At 42.6% G+C, this 19,780-nt stretch overlaps 1 protein-coding gene across 1 annotated transcript in view; it reads left to right on the forward strand.

Annotated features, from left to right (window-relative positions):
* Window positions 1-19,780, forward strand: part of CDC45 (cell division cycle 45) — a 94,515-nt gene that overhangs the window by 67,758 nt on the left and 6,977 nt on the right. Inside the window, exons 9-15 of the mRNA XM_073675229.1 lie at window positions 10,793-10,843; window positions 11,523-11,642; window positions 12,669-12,800; window positions 14,405-14,503; window positions 16,192-16,353; window positions 16,931-17,069; window positions 19,111-19,194. Coding sequence (XP_073531330.1) covers window positions 10,793-10,843; window positions 11,523-11,642; window positions 12,669-12,800; window positions 14,405-14,503; window positions 16,192-16,353; window positions 16,931-17,069; window positions 19,111-19,194 — 787 coding nt within the window. The remainder of the gene's footprint in view (window positions 1-10,792; window positions 10,844-11,522; window positions 11,643-12,668; window positions 12,801-14,404; window positions 14,504-16,191; window positions 16,354-16,930; window positions 17,070-19,110; window positions 19,195-19,780) is intronic.

Below are 19,780 nucleotides of genomic sequence, written 5' to 3' on the forward strand. Positions count from 1 at the left end.
GTCTTTTGGTATATCTGTTACAAAATCAGCATCCAAAGATTCCAAAGTTTTTACTGATATTTGTTCAAGTAAATTCCTAGAAAGGTCAATGGGTGGTGCTGTGGGGAAAGATTGAGCCACAATATGATGTTCTTTATCCCTGTGCTCTGCAAAGAAATGTCTCTTGACTGTCAAAGATCTTTCAAATCTGTTGACATCCTTGATAGTTTCAAATAGATTTGCTCTAGTTGTAGGAATAAATTTACTTCCTTTGCTTAATAACCGTAATTGAGACAGAGAAATAATATTCGCAGAGAGGTTGACTACAGCAACCTCCTCATTGTTGATCTTCATTTTAATTTTCTGGTTGGATACCTCTGATTTTTTTTTACGGATTTGTTTCCTTCCCTCTCTATGAAGCCCCTGTTTTTTGACAGGTTTCTTCTGGAAATATCATTATTTTCAGCAGGAGACTGAGCAGGTGATAAGGAGTAACCTGTAAATTCTCCTGTTGTATCCAAATCAGCCTGTGGAAATCCAACCTGTTTTTTCTTTTTTGGAGTTTTCAGTTTTGATGCTGGAGTCTCTTTAAGGATTAATTTGTCATCCAGCACATACTATTAAAAACCTACCACTAGGTGAACACATCAGAGCCAGGCGTCTATGCTCTACTGATGAGCTATATTCATGAATGTGACATACTGAAGTGCAGGTTTAAGCATAGAGGTTATTCAAATACACATATTTGCAGAGCCCGTAATATAGCCTTTCACAAAACACAGACATCTTTACTGGAGAATAACACAGTATGTAAGAGAAATAAACAAATTACTTTCTCCACAGCTTAGAGTACAGAAGATCAGGCTATCACAGATTTAATTTGGAAATATGCTTGTATATTACATCAGGACAAAGCACTTCAGAGCATCCTTAAGGAAGGAATTAATTTCTCTTTCCCCATGACGGCACCACGGAGATAGGGGATCCACCCTTCAAGGACAGGAAACCTACAGATAAAAAGGGCGGCACCTCTCTCCCGCATCAGTTGGTTTCCTGTCCTTGACGGGGACCTACAGATAGAAGAAAGAAAGAAAACGGAAAAGAAAGGAAGATAGAAGAAAGATAGACTTGCCAGACCGGTTCAGGCAGCGGTGGTTCCCTGCCTCGGCTGGTGCAGTGTCCTGTAGCGCCACCGCTTGGGTCAGTGGGCCTTTAGGGTGGCAGGGAGACGCAGCGCAGGGAAAGACTGGACCGCTGTGGTGTCGGGGCCCAGGTCGGTAAGTATGGCGGGGCTTCCGGGGCTCAGGTTAGTGAGTATGCCCGAGCTCTGGGGCCCAGGTCGGATGTTTGCCTGGGCTTCCGGGGTCGCTCACCTCTGACGCGGTCTGGGCGCGCGCACCGGAAGTGACGCGGGTCCCTCTGGGAGCGGCGTGTTTGAATGCGCGCTCGGGAAACCGAGGGACGGCTTGCACAGGAGGGGGTGTCCCCCATGCTGGAGGTGCACTGCGGTGGTCAAGCCGAGGGGGGGGGGGGGGCGAGCCTCATGGCACAGAGGTGGACAGGCCAGAGGGGGGCCGGACCCCTATAGAGGTTAAATTGCCAGGGAAGCACAGGGGAAGTGCTTCCTGGCACACTCTGGCACTCTTCAGCGATGAGCGAGCAGGAGCTACAGGAGGTGTAGTCCCTGCACCCCCACTCACCATCACCTCAGAAACACGGGAAGCGTACAAAAGGACCCTCCAGTGACCCTTCACGCCAACACAGCCAAGGTGAAGGTGGAAGCGGGCGGTCTGGCAGGTCTTCACAACGCGGCAAGGACTCCAGCGTGGCGTCAACCTCGAAGAAAGACCCAGCTACTGGAACAGGTTCCTCTTCAAATCCGGGAAGGAAGAGTACGGGCAAGTCCAAGCACAGGACCTGCGTGCTTTGCGCAGAGGATCTGCCCACCACGTGGCAAAAAAGACTGTGCAACTCATGCATTGAACAGACAATCTGTGAGGAGACCCCTAAATTCGCTTCAGAGCTCCGATCCCTGATTACGTCTCAGGTTGAGGATACCTTGAAGTCCCTGCAGAAGGGGGAAAGAAACGGGAAAAATCCAGACACCTATCCCCTGTATCAGAATCTAGTAGTTCAGACGGGGAGGTGGTAGTCTCCGATTCATCCTGCTTTATCATCTTTGTCATCTTCCATAGATGGGGGTCGTAGCTGTTTCCCTATAGAGGGTACAGATAGTTTGATTAAAGCAGTTAGGTCCACTATGGGGTTCGTAGATCCTCGCCCTAAAAAATCAGTCCAGGATATGATGTTTAGTGGCCTGGAACAAAAGAAAAGGAGATCTTTCCCTCTTAATGATGAGGTACACTCCCTGATTAAGAGGGAATGGAAAAAAACGGAAAGGAAAGGGTTGTTGCCGCCTAAAAGGAAATACCCCTTCGAAGACCCAGTATGCTCCTTCTGGGTGAAGGTGCCAAAGTTAGACGTAGCAATAGCCAAAGCCTCTAAAAAATTTTCCCTGCCATTCGAAGACATGGGGGTGCTGAAAGACCCAATGGACAAAAAAGCAGACTCCTTCCTGAAAGGAGCTTGGGAGGCGGCAGGAGGGGGGTTAAAACCCGCAGTGGCAGCCACATGCACAGCCAGATCTTTAATGATCTGGCTAGATCAGCTAGAAGCGCAACTGAAAAACAAAACGTCAAGAGATAACATAATAGGCTCTATCCCAGTAATGAAGGGCGCAGCAGCTTTTCTGGCTGACGCTTCAGCCGATTCCGTCAGGCTGGCAGCCAGGGCTGGGAGTTTTTCTAACGCAGCTAGGCGGGCCCTCTGGCTCAAATGCTGGCCGGGCGACCTCCAAACAAAATCTAGGCTGTGCTCCATTCCTTGTGAGGGGGAGTTCCTATTCGGATCCTGGACGATATCTTTGACAAAGCCGGGGATAACAAGAAACTCTTCCCAGTCCTCTCTGGTACTTCATTCAGGAAGTCCTTTCGGAGCAGGAAATGTATGCGTAGGAAACCCCCCCCAAAGACCAGGACAGGTGGGAGGATAGGAGACAAAAAAAGGCCAAAGGGTTTATGTTTAACAGGCCCCCCAGTGACCACAGAAAACCCGTCCAATGAAAGGCAGCCCCAGGTGGGGGGGAGACTTCTCCATTTCCTCCCAGCCTGGGAGAAAATATCAAACAGTTTTTGGATTTTAGACCTGATAATATCAGGACTAAGATTCCAGTTCCACTCCATTTCTTGTTCAAATTTCGTCATAACCCCTGTGAGGTCTTCAGGGGTAGAATAACTAGCTCTAGAACAGGAGGTTCTAGGCCTAATAGGGAAAGCAGTGCTTCAGGAAGTTCCCGCTCAGGAGGAAGGCGAAGGATTCTACTCCCCTCTGTTCCTCAGAAAAAAAAAATAGACGGGACGTTCAGGACTATCTTAAATCTAAAAAAATTGAACAAATTTCTAAAGGCACAATCGTTCAAGATGGAATCAATAAAAACGTCAGTGAAATTGTTGTTCCCAGACTGTTTTATGGCGGTCCTGGATCTGACGGACACCTATTATCACGTCCCCATACACAGAGACTACCGGAAATTCCTGAGAGTAGCGATACCGCTGAAAGGCATAATCAAACACTACCAATATACGGCTCTTCCCTTCGGGTCAGCGATAGCCCCAAGGGTCTTCACAAAAATAGTGGCAGAGGTAATGGCCCATCTGAGGGAGCAAAACATCCTAATAATCCCTTTACCTGGACGATCTGCTAATAGGCAACTCATTCAACCATTGCAAGGACCATCTAGCAAGAGTCATGGGTTCCTTGACAAATTTAGGCTGGCTTCTGAATCTAAAAAAGTCCAGGTTGGAGCCGGATCAAGTGCAAGAGTATTTAGGTATCCTATTAGATTCGAGGAATCAGGAATGCCGTCTCCCGGCAGGGAAAATCCAGAGTATGATGGCCCGAGTATCCCATGTAAAGAACTATCCCTGTATGACACTGCGGGGAGCAATGTCCCTTATAGGTTCCATGACTGCTTGCATCCCGGGGGTCCGCTGAGCTCAGTTGCACACCAGGGACTTACAATGGGAAATCTTGGGGGCGAAAAGGTCACTAAAAGGGCACTTAGAAGGTCGGCTAACTTTATGATCAAAAACCTTGCTTTCCCTAACATGATGGACAGAGGGGGACAATTTAGCCAGAGGCGTTCCATGGACAATATCAGTGTCACAGGTTCTAACGACAGATGCAAGCCCCAGGGGATGGGGGGCTCATCTAAACGACCAGATAGCTCAGGGAATCTGGTCAGAGGATTCGGAAGGGGTATCTTCCAACATGAGGGAACTTCTGACAGTAAAATTTGCCCTCTTAGAATTCTTAAACACTCTACGGGACACCATGTAAGAGTTTTTTCGGACAGCAAGGTAGTGGTGGCATACTAAAATCGCCAGGGGGGACTCTGTCCCATTCTCTTCTACTAGTGTCAAAATCCATCCTCCAGGTAGCAGAGAACAATCTAGAGTCCCTATCTGCACTCCACATAAAAGGGGCAGAAAATATCATGGCAGACTTCCTGAGCAGGACCCAGCTGAGACAGGGCGAGTGGGAGCTAAATCAGCTGGTGTTCAACCAAATCACGAAGGCTTGGGGGAACCCCTCCATAGAACTATTTGCCAACTGGCAAAACAAAAAAGTGGACATATTCTGTTCAATCAACCCCAAGGGGAACCCAGCGGCATTAGATGCCTTCTCAATTCCATGGAACCACCAGCTAGCTTATGCCTTTCCTCCGATTGCTCTTATTCCGGCGGTTCTGAGGAAAGTCAGGGAAGACGAGGCAAACATAACTCTGATTGCCCCCTTCTGGCCAAAGAGGCCTTGGTTTTCTTGGCTGAGGATAATGTCCACCTCCGACCCCTGGGTCCTTCCGGAAATTCCGGATCTCCTCTCTCAGGGACCGGTCCTTCACCCTCAGGTAGCAAACCTGCACCTGATGGCCTGGATTTTGAGAGGGCGCTCTTAAGAGAGAGAGGTTTTTCCCCCAATTTGATCTCCACCCTACTGCAGAGTAGGAAACCCGTAACCACCAGACGCTACGGTAAAACCTGGAAAAAATTCCTCTCATTCACGGGTTTGAAAGTATTAGGGGAGGCCCCCATTACTGCCATCTTAGAGTTCCTTCAAAAGGGGTTGGAGCGGAGGTTTGCCACAAGCACTCTAAAGGTTCAGGTTGCGGCACTGGGAGCCCTATATAACTGCGACCTGGCCAGGAATAGGTGGATCTCCAGGTTCATCAAGGCATCTCACAGGTCCAGGCCCATCCTCTCCCGGAATACTCCTCCTTGGGACCTAAATTTAGTTCTGTCAGCCCTGACCAAGCGTCCCTTTGAACCTCTAGCAAATGCATCTCTTAAAATTCTATCTCTTAAGACGTCTCTTCTAGTAGCCCTCACATTGGCACGTAGGGTTAGCGACATACAAGCCTTATCAGCAATGCCCCCCTTTACGCAAATTCTATAGGACAGGGTGACACTTAGGACTGACCCAGCATACCTTCCTAAGGTGGGATCACTCTTCCACAGGTCGCAGGAGGTCACCCTCCCTTCCTTTTGCTCAAACCCCAAAAACAAGGGGGAAGAAGTCCTACACACCTTAGATGTCAGAAGGTGCATTATCCAGTACTTAGAGGCCACACGGGAGTGTAGGAAGGACAGGTCTCTGTGTGCTTCCAGGGAGCTTGGAAGGGACGGAAAGCTTCCAAGAGCGCTCTGGCAAGGTGGATAAGGGATGCCATCTCCCTGGCTTACTCCTCAAGCGGGGAAACCGCCCCAGAGGATTTAAAAGCTCACTCAACTAGGGCAGTGGCAGCCTCCTGGGTGGAGAAAGCTGGGGCTTCAATCGAGCAGATATGTAGAGCTGCAACCTGGTCTTCCCCTTCTACATTCTTTAAGCACTACCGGCTGGATCTAACCTCTTCTTCGGACGTTACCTTTGGCAGAAGGGTTCTGGAAGCGGTGGTCCCTCCCTAAACGACACTTGTCTGCAAATCTCTCCGTGGTGCCGTCATGGGGAAAGAGAAAGACGTAGTTACTTACCGGTAACGGGATTTCTCGGAACCTATGACGGCACCCGTACATTCCCTCCCTTCACACATGGGTGTGCACATTTATTTATTATGTTTAGTCACAGGGTGTGTCTGGCAAGCTCCTTTTAAAAATGTTAAAATTTGTGTTACTAACCTGGGGGTCCTCTGTGCTTTGTAAACAACTGATGCGGGAGAGAGGTGCTGCCCTTTTTATCTGTAGGTTTCCTGTCCTTGAAGGGCGTATCCCCTCTCCGTGGTGCCGTCATGGGTTCCGAGAAATCTCGTCAGTAACTACGTCTTTTGTTGCTAAAAAATCCCCCAATATAGGAAATTTATTATCTCCAAGTTTTTTGTCCACCAAGGTCAGACACATGGCTTCATATTAATGGATCCTATAAATGTGGAGGCACCAAGTGTAATATTTGCAAATTTATGTTTAAGACCCAGACATTTACTGACAGTGCAGGCAAAATATATAATATCAAGCACTTTATTAATTGCTCTAGCATATATGTCATTTATCAAGCACTGTGCACATCTTGTAAAAAATTTTAAGTGGGTTGCACTAGCCGCATGCTCAAAAGACGCATCGCAGAGCATGTTGCTGGAGCGACTCCGAATCCTAATGCAGTGAGTCCTCCATGTCAGGGCTCGGCAAACATTTTTGCTGGTTTTCACTGTGGCGATCTTTCCACACTTAGGCTGTGTGCCCACGATGCGTTTTTTAAGCGTTTCCGCAGTGGCAAAAACACTGCAGAAACGCTTAAATAGCGCATGGTAGAAGGCCTGCCATGTTCCCCAATGATAATCCGCATGTGCTGTGCACATGCTGCGGAAATTTCCGCTGCGGGTTATCATTGTGGGAAAAAAACGAGCACTACCAATTATTTTGCGGAAGCGCTGCGTTTTCGCTGCCATTGACTTTCATTGGAACGCTTGGATTACGCATCACTGCATCTGTACATGCGGAATCCAAACGTTTCAATGTGCTTATGGTACCCGGGTCTGGAGGACAGGAGACTCTCCTCCGGACCCGGGTGCCATAGAACAAAAAAAAAAAAAAAAAAAAAGAATAAAATAAATATTATACTTTCCTTCTGATGACCCCCGGTCTCCTTGTCTTCGCTTGGCTTGCCGGCAGATCGCGGTGGACTGAAGGACCTGCGCTGATGTCAGTCATGTGACAGCAGGTCCTTCAGTGTACCGTGAGCTGCTGGCAAGCCAGGACGGAGCGAAGCAAGAGTCCGGGGGCCATCAGAAGGTAAGTATAGATTTATTATTTTATTTTTTACCTTTCTTTAAGGTCACACTATATAAATCCATGCCGTTTGCATGGATTTATGTAGTGTGACCAATTTGACAAGCACTTTCCAAGTGATGCTAAAATCGTTTGGAAAGCGCTTGTCAACCCGCATGCGGAAATGCATGTGAAGAACGCTTCACATCCGCTTGTCCCTGGCAGGAAAAACAGATGTACAATCCGCATGCATTTTTTCTGCCAGGGAGATGCAGAAACGCTCAGGAAAAAACCAGAGCATTTCTGCATCATGGGCACATAGCCTTAAGGCCCCGTCACACATAAAGAAATTGCTAGCGAGATTGTTATTACGTCACGGTTTTGGGATCGCTGGAGAGTTTTTTCGTGATCGCTGGGGAGCTGTCAAACATGCAGAACTTCCCAGCGATTTCGGCCGCCCCAGCGATCTAACTAACGATCTCGGCGGTCGTTGGGACGCTTTCACACAGCAGCTATTTCAACGATCCACACCTTGATGGGGACTGTACTGTGACTCCGTCGAATGAACGGATATCAACAGCCCGGAGAATTCTGCTAGGATCTGCAATCCAGCACGAGGTCAGAAGCAAAGGATAGAATCGCTATTCTGTTGCCTTCTTTATGCACTGCGGAAAATGAGAACGCTGTAGCGACCACCAATCGGGGACGAGGGGCGCGGAAAAGTCCAATTTATGCACGCCTACGTGTCTCAGTTCTGAATCGATAACAAGGTCGTTGATAAGGTGTCAAATACAGCGTTGCACACTGTCCAGCGGGAGCGCAACGACCCAGGAATGGTCCAGGAAGCTTTGTAACGATCAGCGATCTCACAGCAGGGGCCTGATCATTGCTACCTGTCAGACATAACGAGATCGCTATTGCGTCACAAAAACCGTGACGTATTAACGATCTCGCTAGCAATCTTGTTTTGTGTGACGGGGCCTTTAAGGTTATTGGTATAGATAAGGTGCAAAGACTAATAGGTGGAGGGAGATAGAGGCAAGCTTTTCTTAGCCAGAGAAGCCTTATGGATTCTTAAACTTAACTCTCGCATTCCCAATGGTTTCAATTTTCGCAATGATCTAATGTACATTTTTTGATACTTTTTTGTAATGGTGTACTTAATTTGCCAGCATACTATGCACATAAGTTTAATTTACGCATATTACTGAGCAATTATCCTCAGGAAGATTTTCATTCACTAATGAACTTCCTGTTCTTTGTTGTCACCACCCTATTTTTGCTCTTGTTTTCAGTCCATATGTATATATATGTCTTTTAACTACAGCAATGTAACCTATGATTAAGAACCCCTGTTTGGTTCGAAATGCGTAAGGTCTGCCTTACATATGGCTCTTTTTTAATGGAACTAATAAAATGGACGTTTTAACTTTACATCTCTTGTGATGGATATGGAGAAGGTGCTGGAGTTTTTCTAATCTACTTCTTACTAACTCGTTTACTGCCTTCAGTTCCCAGTGGATTTCAAGTTACTGAAAGCATGCAGACAGGGAAAGTGGTGAGAACGAAGGATATAAGCCACATAAGGACCAGATATAGGCCCCGATTCATCAAGACCAACAATTTTCTCGCTGGTCTTGATGAGGGGGTGGTGTGAAGTTAGATGCTCCTTATTCATGAAGAGGTGCACGCCTCTTCATGAATTTCACATGTCTGACGAGTGACGTATGCTCTACACTAGAAATCTTACTCCATGTATGTAGGAATTCGCTGGGCAATCTTGTGTTGAAGGATACAGTTAATTATGGCTTTAATCCAAAATTAGACATAAATACTGACAAATATCGCCATTGTCCATATTGGGTAATGTTTCGACCCACATGGGTCGCTAGATGAGAAGAAAACATGCAGTAAGTACCGTATATATACACAGGTGCATAGAAAAATAATGCAGGTTATAATACAGTATGTGAAATATATACAAAGTGTGCAGTTTTTTAAAGGGAATGTCAATAGGAATTTTAGAGGAAAGTAGCAAACAAAATCACTTGTGTCCTCACAGTAATATGGTTAATTTAGTAAAATTCTTATAAGCCACAGGAAAGTACAGTATAATCAACATAGTGTAAATGAAGTAAGAAGTGATCCTGGTATGAAAACCACAATTGATGTGGTAGACAGTGTTGTGGCAATGTAGACTGACACTGGAGATGGCATACCCTCACCTATGCCATCAGAATACTAATAGCCAATGGATAAAGTATATAGGATAGACTGAGTAGTGGAGCTAACCTGGTCAATAGTAAGGAGGTAGCCCATAATTTAGACAAATATCGTGCACAATTAATGAAATGAGCGATTCCTGCACCTAAGTCCGGTGGTTCTAAGTGTAAGTAGTGGGTTATATACTATAGGCAGTGGTAGCCGCCGGACCGGAAGTGCGTCTAAATGGTGCCGACCACTGAGTCACGCTATTTTTTATAAGTTTAACTTATAGTCTGTTTTTTCTTGTGTTTTTTTTAAAATGGTTTTAAAACCTTGACTGTATCACACATTGGTTGTGTTTAAAATTAATTCAATCAAATATCAAGCAAACAAGTCCTCTAATAGTATCGTTGACTTGTTTGCACATTACAGATTTAAGCATGAGTCTTCTTGGGTTTGCTACCATTAGGATGCGCACACACTCTGTTGTGTTTTCCTTTTAGATTTGCTTTTTTTTTTTTTGCTTGGCCTTAAAGGGGTTTTCCCACGAACAAAAGTTGATTTTAATCAATAGATCTTTAGATCTTGGAATAATAATAACTTCCACAATTGGATATGTTTAAATAAAATGTTCCTGTGCTGAGAGAATCTTATAAATGTTCCCCTGCTGTGTACTGTGTAATGGCTGTGTCTGATTGTTCAGGAACATGGTCTGATCATACCACATCTCCTGGGCAGGGGAGGAGCCAAGAGAGTATACAGACATTACAGCACAGGATCACAGCTGATTTTTTTGTGAGGTGAAACATTTCACTGTCTGTTTTTAAACAATGTTTTACTTCAAAGAAAGAAGCAGCTGTGATCCCCTGATGTAATGTCTGTATACTGTTTTGCTTCCTCCCCTGCCCAGGAGCTGTGGTATGATCAGACCGTTTTCCTGCATGGTAAGACACAGCCATTACACAGTACACAGCAGGTACACATTTATAAGATTATCTCAGCACAGGAACATTTTATTTAAACACATCCAATTGTGGAAGTTATTATTATTCCAAGATCTATTGAATAATGTCAACTTTTGTTTGTGGGAAAACCCCTTTAAGTACTTAACATAGCGAATCAGAAAAACTATACTACATTTCTAATTGGAGGTATTTGATGAAATTATTATTACACCTCATACATATTGGGATAGGATCTTGGAGATGAGAATTCCCTCTTTAAGTCTCAACCATCAATAAAATACATCTAGCTAAATGTATGTTTTCATTTTATTTCATTCCACTTCTTAGGTGGTCTATCGTTGGTCTAACTGACCAGTGGGTTCAAGACAGAATTACCCAGTAAGTTTTGTATATCTGTCTCTACAAAAGAAATATTAACCATTAAGAAGTATTGATTTTAAAATATAATTAATACAATTTTCATCATGATTTCAAGGTTATATATATGTGTATATATTAATATTTATATTTCATATTTTACATTAATAGATTATGGTAGATTGCCTCACTTGGTTGCACATAGAGGTACACAGGAACACTGTCTCTTTAAGTCTTCCGCTGAGTTTTTAAGAGTACTGCATAAACTACAGTAATGTTAGCAAAATCAAACACACCCTTCTGGCGTAACAGGAAAAACATAATCATAATGTATGGCACAGTCCTTGTTACTGGTAACTGCCCGCTTCAGGAACAAAACATCCCAAGATTTAGCTTTCCTTAACATGCACACCACAGCTTCAGAGCTTGTGCCTCCAGGCCCTCCCCACTCCAAATGTTCTGAAAGGCTGTGATTTTATCCTCAGAGTTCCTCCCTTTCTACAGGTGTTTAATCACCCTAGCACGAAGATGGCTGATTAACCCACTCGTGTGCTGGAACCTTTTTCCTATGTATAATTACTGCAGCTATTAATCTCAGTGCTACATTTATCCCCTCCAGTGCTTTGCCATTGGAGCTAGAAGAATATTTCACCAGTGATCGGTATGTTTTGTAAAAATGGACATAATGCTGTTTTTGCAGGATGAAATATGTGACTGATGTGGGCACACTTCAACGCCATGTTTCTAGACATAACCACCGAAACGAGGATGAAGAGAACTCCCTTTCTATCGACTGCATGAGAATAGCGTTTGAGTATGAGTATCCTTTAAATTTTAATCTCCTTCAGACTGCCAAACATTTACATGTTGAGCCATTCCACACATTGATATGCTGTCAAAGACCATGATTACTATACATGGCACAGGGTTCATCCAGTGGCTGTGCCATTTACTGCTCTGCTCACGTCCTGGCAATGACATGAGTGCTGGAACTTAGTAGCTCCAACAGTGTTTGTTACCTGCTTCTTCTACCCTTTGATATTTCAGCAAACAAATAAAAGCAAAATCGTCCAGAGACTTTTTTTTTATATATCTCTTCTTTCTGATGTTGGCAAAAAAGAAAATTATTAAATTGGCATTAAAATAAAACCCCGTTTATCAAAATGTAAAAATTATTTGAACTTCCAGACAAGACAACTTATGACTTTTCAACTTGCTTATACTAAAATATTTTACTTTAGATACTGTGTACCATTACCACAACATTCAAGAACTCCTTGCTGTTATTCAGTTGGCACTTTCACAGTTGTTCCATAATAATTGGTCCTGTGTTGGACACACTGGTATTGTGCTGGTATGTTAAACTGTGCATCTGCACTCCATCACATCACCCAACACAAATTTTAACTCCTGGAGAATAAATCATGAGGGTATCTATTAAATTACTGTAAGCAGAGATGTTGAAATCTGTGGCTTATTGATAGACCTTTTCTTACCTCTTCATTGTATAAAAAAATTACCATTATTTGCTCCAACAGAAGAACCTTTAATTTGCTTATTATATGTAACAACAATCACTATTAACGAAAACCATTGAAATATTTTGGATGAATGTTATGTCAGAAGTTTGCTGCTTTTGTTGCAAATACTATATCCAAGTTCAGCTAAGATTTTCTCACGTTTCCTATTTTTTTTTCTCCAAGTTTTGTATCTTGATGGGATGATTTCATTGTAAAACTGATCTTGGATATATTAAGTCAAATACTGATTTGGAAATTAGTATGGACTGTCTAGTTTTTCACTCCTGATTGGCCAGTGTAGTTTTCTTTAACATTTGGGGTGTTAGTATGCGCCTTTCTTTATACCAGCACTGGTCATTATATGAAAGCATCTGCAACTCTAGCTATACGTCTTCCAGTCTCAAACTCTGGTCTGTGCAAGGGCAAAAAAAGCTTCAAGAATTCTTGGCTGACATGGGGTAAGTGACCATATGGCAATTTTTTTTTTTTTTTGTCAAACTGATGTTTTTTTTTTATTCTGGAATAAATCAAATGTCACTTCCAATTTCTGATCAACAGTTCCAGAGAGCACAAAAGGGAAATTAAGTAGGTGTCAATCTAGCATGATAGCAATAAATTTCAGCTGTCATGTGCCTGAGAAGATGCGGGCTTGGCTCCGGAGCCTGCATCAAAGAGGGGGAGGTGACCTGTGACGTATCTATAGGTCATAGGTCATAAAGGGGTTAAAAAAGTTATGACTCTTGGCAGAAGGGGAGGAGAAAAAAAAAAGCGCAAAAAATATAAATGGTCTAGTCATGAAGGGGTTAATGCTAGTGTGCGAATTAGGAAGTGGAGATGTTTTCTTCCATTGCCTGACCATCGGACATCAGCCTGCTGTTAATGCGTATAAAAGTAGTACAGGTAGAACTTTTAAGCATCTCTGATGGCTCGTCCGAAGGAATAAACTAATACTTAGTGTAAAAGGTGTCCTACGTCTGACCAAAATGGTTGGGTCCATGCATAATCCCCAAAAATGTGAAATATAAGGTTATGATCCATTCTCTCCTTCAATGAACATCCAATACATCCAGATTCTGGTGTATGGTCAAGAGGTCTTTGCTGCCCACTTAAACGTATTTCTCCCATCTAATCATGTTGTTTATATATACGTCTAGTGAAACGATAGAAATTGTTCAGAATTAAAATTATGGCTGAAATAAGGCCCTTAGTGGAGGTTCCCGCTCTACATAAGCATGTACTGTAAATGTTCTGGGTATTAAGGCTTTGAAAAAGGGTTAGAGCAAAAATATAGCAGCTCTTACTAAAACATGCACATACTCGGGACTGTATGCACTTTCAAATATAAGGTTACTAAACATTTAGCTGGAAGAGACCAGTGTAGTAGTAATATGTCCTGCAAAATTATCTTGCTTTCGAAACGACTACTTTTACCGTACTGTGTAATGAGCAATTCAGCTAAAGGGAATCAATCCCCAAAATTTTGCCACCTAATCTGAGCGCAGCATAAAATAGAGACAGGGACCCTGATTCCAGTGATGTCACTTACCGGGCTGCTTGCTGTTGTTTTAATAAAATCTCTATTTTATCAGCCGGAGATAATCGCTAGAGCACTAGTAAACCTGCTGCCTTGTAGTCCTCCATATTCATGAGCTTTGTATAGCCCCGGCCCCAGCACTGATTGACCGCTTTTTGCCTATGCACAGTGTGCATAGAAAGCTTACCAATCAGGGGTGTGGGCGGGGTACAACAAAGCTCCGCATTCAGAGAACTGGTAGATCTGCAGCAGAGGTAACTGATTTTATAAAAGCTACAGTAAGCAGCCCAGTAAGTGACATCACTGGAATCAGGGTTTCTGCTTCTGCATCACACTGTTCTTAGATGGGGTAGCAAAAACCTGCTGGTAGATCCCCTTTAACAATATTTGCCGCTTGCTATATTGCCTCACTTGATTCATTTGAGTGCTTGGGAATTTTGTGCATTTGCCAGGTCTAAATCTGCTTTTTTCCACCTTTTTATTATTTCACTGTCTTCTCAAAAGTAAAATCTGTATTCTGTCTCCCAGGCTTCCTTTAAAACAAGTGAAACAGAAGTTTAACTCTATGGACATTTCCTTAAAGGAAAATCTGCGGGAAATGATTGAAGAATCTGCCAACAAATTTGGGTAAATGACATTAGTATTTTTGTGTCTTGTATAAATACTCACATATTGTCAGACAACATGGCTGGAGTTGAACACTTGTCAGATTCTCCGCACTGATTTGCAGCTGATTGGAGGCGCCAGTAATAAGACATCCTTAGATGAGCTTTTAGATCGTTCTAAATAAAAGCAACAGTTTAATTTCCATCTTGTGTCCAGAGTTGGATCTAATACCCAATTCTGGGAGGTAACAGTTGTAATTCCCATCCTTCATGACTGGGCTTCTTTAGAAGGTGTGTTCGTATTACATTTTTTTTCTTTCTGTGTTTACTTTTTCAAAATCGCACCAAATACTGCATCATGACTGCACAGTGTAAATTCATCCTTAACCCATACAAGGGTAAAGAGTGCAATTGCACTGACATTTTTGCTTTCATTTTTTTCCTTTTTCTTCCAAAAGCCGTAACTTTATTTTATTTTTCCGTTAACATGGCCATATGAGTGCGTTTTTGTGGGCCAGTTTGTAGTTTTCAATTCCGCCATACATTTTATAATGTGCTGAAAAAAATCCAAGTGGGATAAAATAGGGGAAGTTCAATCTGTGTTTACGAAGTTCAATCTGTGGTAAAATTAATATGGCAACATGATTGTCCAGGTCAGTACGATAACGACGACACCAAACGTATAAAGTATTTTTTTTATATTTGGGTGAATAGATGAATAAAATGGATTTAAGTGCAATAGAAAGAACAGGGCATAAGAAGAGGAATCCTGTTTTTCTGGATGAATATCGGCTGATTTTTAATACGCTTGACTTAACCCTGTCTTAATTAGACTCTTGCCAACATCACTCCCCTTGGACTATCTGCCATAAAGTTTTGTGCATCATGCTGCAAACATCCTCTCGATGTAGAGGAGCAGGTGAGCCCCGGTGATGGATCTGGAGCTTTGTAAGACTGTGTAGTCTAAGTTTACACTCTCATAAAATTAGACGGTATTAATAAATCTGCAGTGTAACCACTTCTACCTGCTATCGGTAACATTTTTAGTACAGAAAAAAGAGCTAAAGCCTTATCCATATGAATGTCTGCAAAGACGAGCCTGCTTCAACTGTACTCTGTGCCATAGGCAAAGAACCACTTTCAGTATGTAGCAGATCTAATACCTAGTGTAGAATGCTCAAAAATAGGAGTTGGCAAATTGTTTAGCTGCAAAGTCGGTTCTTGAACACTTAGATATGTAGGTTCAGTGCTGCGCCCGTAGGTGTCGCTGTTAATTGTAGGAAACCAGAACTCTGAGATTCCCCTAATCATACAATGAACATATGATGAGGCCTGAGTAGTCTCCAAAGCTTACAATTTGTTACCATCTTTTCAGTTAGCCATTAAAAGGTATCAACCACTGAGGCCTCTAAAATCTTAATATTTTTCCATATTGAGAACCGCAAACTATTTCAGCAAGAAGAAAATGAGCTAAAAATCTCTCTAAAAATAACTGACTCCTTTACCAAGACCACTACTGCACCTGCTACTGTGCCGCATGGCAAGTGCAACCTGTGTGTGTGGTTCTTCATGCACAAGTTTCTTTCATTGCAGTCAACAGAAGGTACAGAATACACTACTGAATAAAAGGAAAAATACAGCATGCACTACAAATTATATGGTATTAAATGGAGGTAGTGGTAACTACCTACCTTGTTCTTCTACTGGCAGGATGAAGGACATCAGGGTGCAGACCTTCAGTGTGCAGTTTGGATTTAAGAATAAGTTTCTGGCCGCTGACATTGTGTTCGCTGTCATTTCTCTTTTGGAAAACACTGAGAAAGATGAGCATGGAACGGATAACTTCATCAAGGCTTTAGACAGCCTGTCCAGGTAGATAATGTTTGCGTCTTACCACATTTATGCCTGAGAAGAAAATGACATAATCCTTTCACTAGACTGAAGACTCTACCTGCAGAGTTCAGGCTTTTCTCTGGGAAAATGTATGTAGTGAATGTAAAGGTATGTCATACAAAGGCCATCACTGTAAAAATGTATGCACCGACCTTTTTAATTTTTGCACTACTTTTTTTTGTTTTGTTTTGCAGGACTAGTTGTAGTTTTGAACAACATTCATTAATTTTATAGTGTATAAGGAGGAATGATGATCCTAAGGCTTGTTACAGTGTTGATCTAGACTTTTAGGATGGCTACCCCAATAGGTGGCAGTAGAGTCCAAGTCATCTTGAATAGAGGCTACTTGTAGCATATAATGTAGAGGGAAACGGGGGGAGGGAAACGGGGGGAGGGAAACGGGGGGGGGGGGGGGGATTCAAGCCGTGTGAATGGTGAAGTTCTGCCATTGTTTTATTGGGGTTTATTTTTTTGGAGTTCACTGTATGCCATTAGTAAAGATTTCTGTATTTTGGGAGCAGAGAAAATTATCATTTGTAACATTTTTAATTTACAGGAGCAACCTTGATAAACTACACAATGGCCTGGATCTCTCTAAGAAGCTATTACGCGCCATTCAACAGACTGTAGCCAGTTGTATATGCACCAATCTTATTCTATCGCAGGGTCCTTTCCTGTATTGTTATCTTATGGAGGTTGGTATCAAACTTTCAGGGCAACACTGGTGATTCATAGTTTTCCGGCCCATCTGATTGACCTGGCAATGATATAAAAATTGGTTTACTGATTACAACCACAGAAATTAATGTAGATGAAAACCAATGCTCGTCAGATCCTGTTTTACGCTCTGTAGCTGCTTAATTGGCAGGCAGATCTGTTCTCAGGCAAATGAGACTGATTTTTAGCTGCTGATTTGTTCATTTATGCACACCAGTTTTGAGATACATTCACATGCTACGCTATTGCACGCAGATGAAGACCATACTCAACTGCAGGTATCAGCTGAGTATTACCGGTAATGCACGCACTGCTATGTGGCAGCTGCACAGCGTGCAGACTAAAGGCAGCCATACACAGGCTAAAATCAGCCAAACTCTTTGATATTGGCGGGTTCTGCCAAGAGTCTAATGTCTATAGGGACCTTCCAACTGTTCCGGACAGTTGATGTTGGGGAGATAAAGTTCTGACATGTCTGATTTCTGGCTGTGGATCCTTTTGTTTTCTGTAAGATAAGACTGCCAGAGAGGAGTTTGGTAGCAGCTCTCTCATAGAGAACACAGGAACGCGCAACAGACTTGAGCGTTCCTGTGTATGGGATAGATAGCTGCTAGCTGGACAAAGAATCAGCTGAACAATTTTGACAGGCAGCTATCTATTGTAAATAGGACCCCGGAAATTGGTTTTGGTTTGATTGGAAACAAATTGGTGAGAGATCTCTGTGTAAAGGCACACTTAAAGAAGCACTCCTCCCATCAAAATTTGTATCCTCTTAATATATTGCAATCATCATACAGCACTGTGTACTTACAATTACTCATTTTGCCTTTCTACTCAGTTAATTCTTTTGTTTTCCATTAGGTCTATGACATCACATGATTAAAAACTAACTGAATTCTTCTAAGCTCTATGTAGAAACAATTATCCTTGTATGAGTCATTGGTTATTGCAAAAGTCCCTGGCAGGAGGAGGAGGGAGCAGCTGGGTCAGGAGTTCAAGAGGGTCATGATTTTTGGAGGGAAAAGAGACTTCCCGTTTCTACATGGAGCAGAGGAAAAAGAAGGATTTACTGGGTAGAAAGGCAAAATTAACAATTGTAAGTACACAGTGCTTTATAATATGCTGATTGTAATATATTAAGAGGATAAAAACTTTGATGGGAGTGCTTCTTTAAGATCCATTTACACTGTATGATGTGCAGTGTTAAACGATGGCCGACCGGCAATCTTCTTCCTTTAGGGGATAATTTACAGACTGTTTACACAGGCCAACCCCGTTTCAGATGCCCATATACTGCCATTGTTCTTGGCAGCGCATTTCCTGTTCTCATTATAATTGTGCTAGTTTATGGTGTGTGCCCCTCCCGCCCCCGTGTCAAATAGTGATGCTGGCAGATGTTGGCTGAGGGTCAATAGTATCTCATTTGTGTGTGTGAATCTTTTGGATCCATTTCAGTTTTTTCCAAACTCCGTATGCTCTAGATATGGTATATTTTTATGCAGATTCCCATAGATTACTCCAGTAAAAAGCCCCCGATTCATCAAGACTGACATCTTCCACACTGTTCTTGATGAGGGGGCCTGTAGGAGTCTGATGCTGCTGATTCATTAATAAGTGCACGCCTCTTAATAAATTTGGAGCATCTGAAAAGTGGCGTGTGCCTCGCCACAAATTTTACTCCAGTTGGGGACTGGTGTAAGCTTTTTGGCATAAGGAACATCGCCGCTTGTCGTGAGTTTGATGAGCCAGGGTTGCCTCACCCCCATCCCTTCCCCAGCTCTGCCTACTTTGTCGGAGTTGGGCAAAAATGGCACTAGAACGTTAAGTCACAAAAATTTAGCACCGCTTCAAGTTGTGCCAAAATTTTGTGACTTTTCAGATCTTTTTATGCCAGAATTTTGGCGTAAAAGCTTTGATGAATTGGGCACAAAATGTCTGTAAAAAATCCATAAATGATTTTGGGTAATAATCGCCCTTTACTCTTTAACCTGAGCTCAGAATTTTATTTTTTCTGTTTAGGGATCTCCAGATGTCAAGATGTTTTCTAAGCCTGTGTCATTGAGTCTGCTTTGCAAATACTTGCTGAAATCGTTTGTCAGTTCTGTGAGTATATATTTGATATTACTTCAAATAATTTTTAAAAATATGGCTTAATGGTTTTTAACTTTCAGGTGATGTCTGTCACATCTGTGACATTGAATATAACATTTGATGAGTATAATAAGTTTTTTTTTTTTTTTTTAACAATCTTTTTGGTCAGGTGAAGTCTGAACAGCAGATGGCCTGCTCATTGGCTGTTTGCAGGTGCCAGCATTCTTGCAAGCTGAAAAGATTCAGTATGCCATAATTACCCTTATGTATGCCTGTCTATTGCAAAGATACTAGTTGACCATGTAGCTATTGTTTAACGGCTGAGATTCACTTTAACCTTGAATATTATTAATAATATTTCAAACCTATACATAACATACAAGTACAATAAACATGGCTGAATGTGTGACAGGCTGGTACAGAGACTGAGATGATCCTGTCCACAATGTTCTGTGAAGGGCAAAAGTACAAAACTGTTTAATAAAAGAATGAGATTTTAGGGCTTACTGCAAAGGGACGGAAAAGCAGGTTTTGAATCGCAATAAACTTGGGAAGACAATTGCCGGTTTTCTGTCAGAAAGAGGATAAGGTCTTTCCT

Source organism: Phyllobates terribilis, unplaced genomic scaffold (assembly GCF_046119375.1).
Source record: "Phyllobates terribilis strain yellow unplaced genomic scaffold, ASM4611937v1 Scaffold_1__5_contigs__length_1240528914, whole genome shotgun sequence".
Classification (NCBI taxonomy): Eukaryota; Metazoa; Chordata; class Amphibia; order Anura; family Dendrobatidae; genus Phyllobates; species Phyllobates terribilis.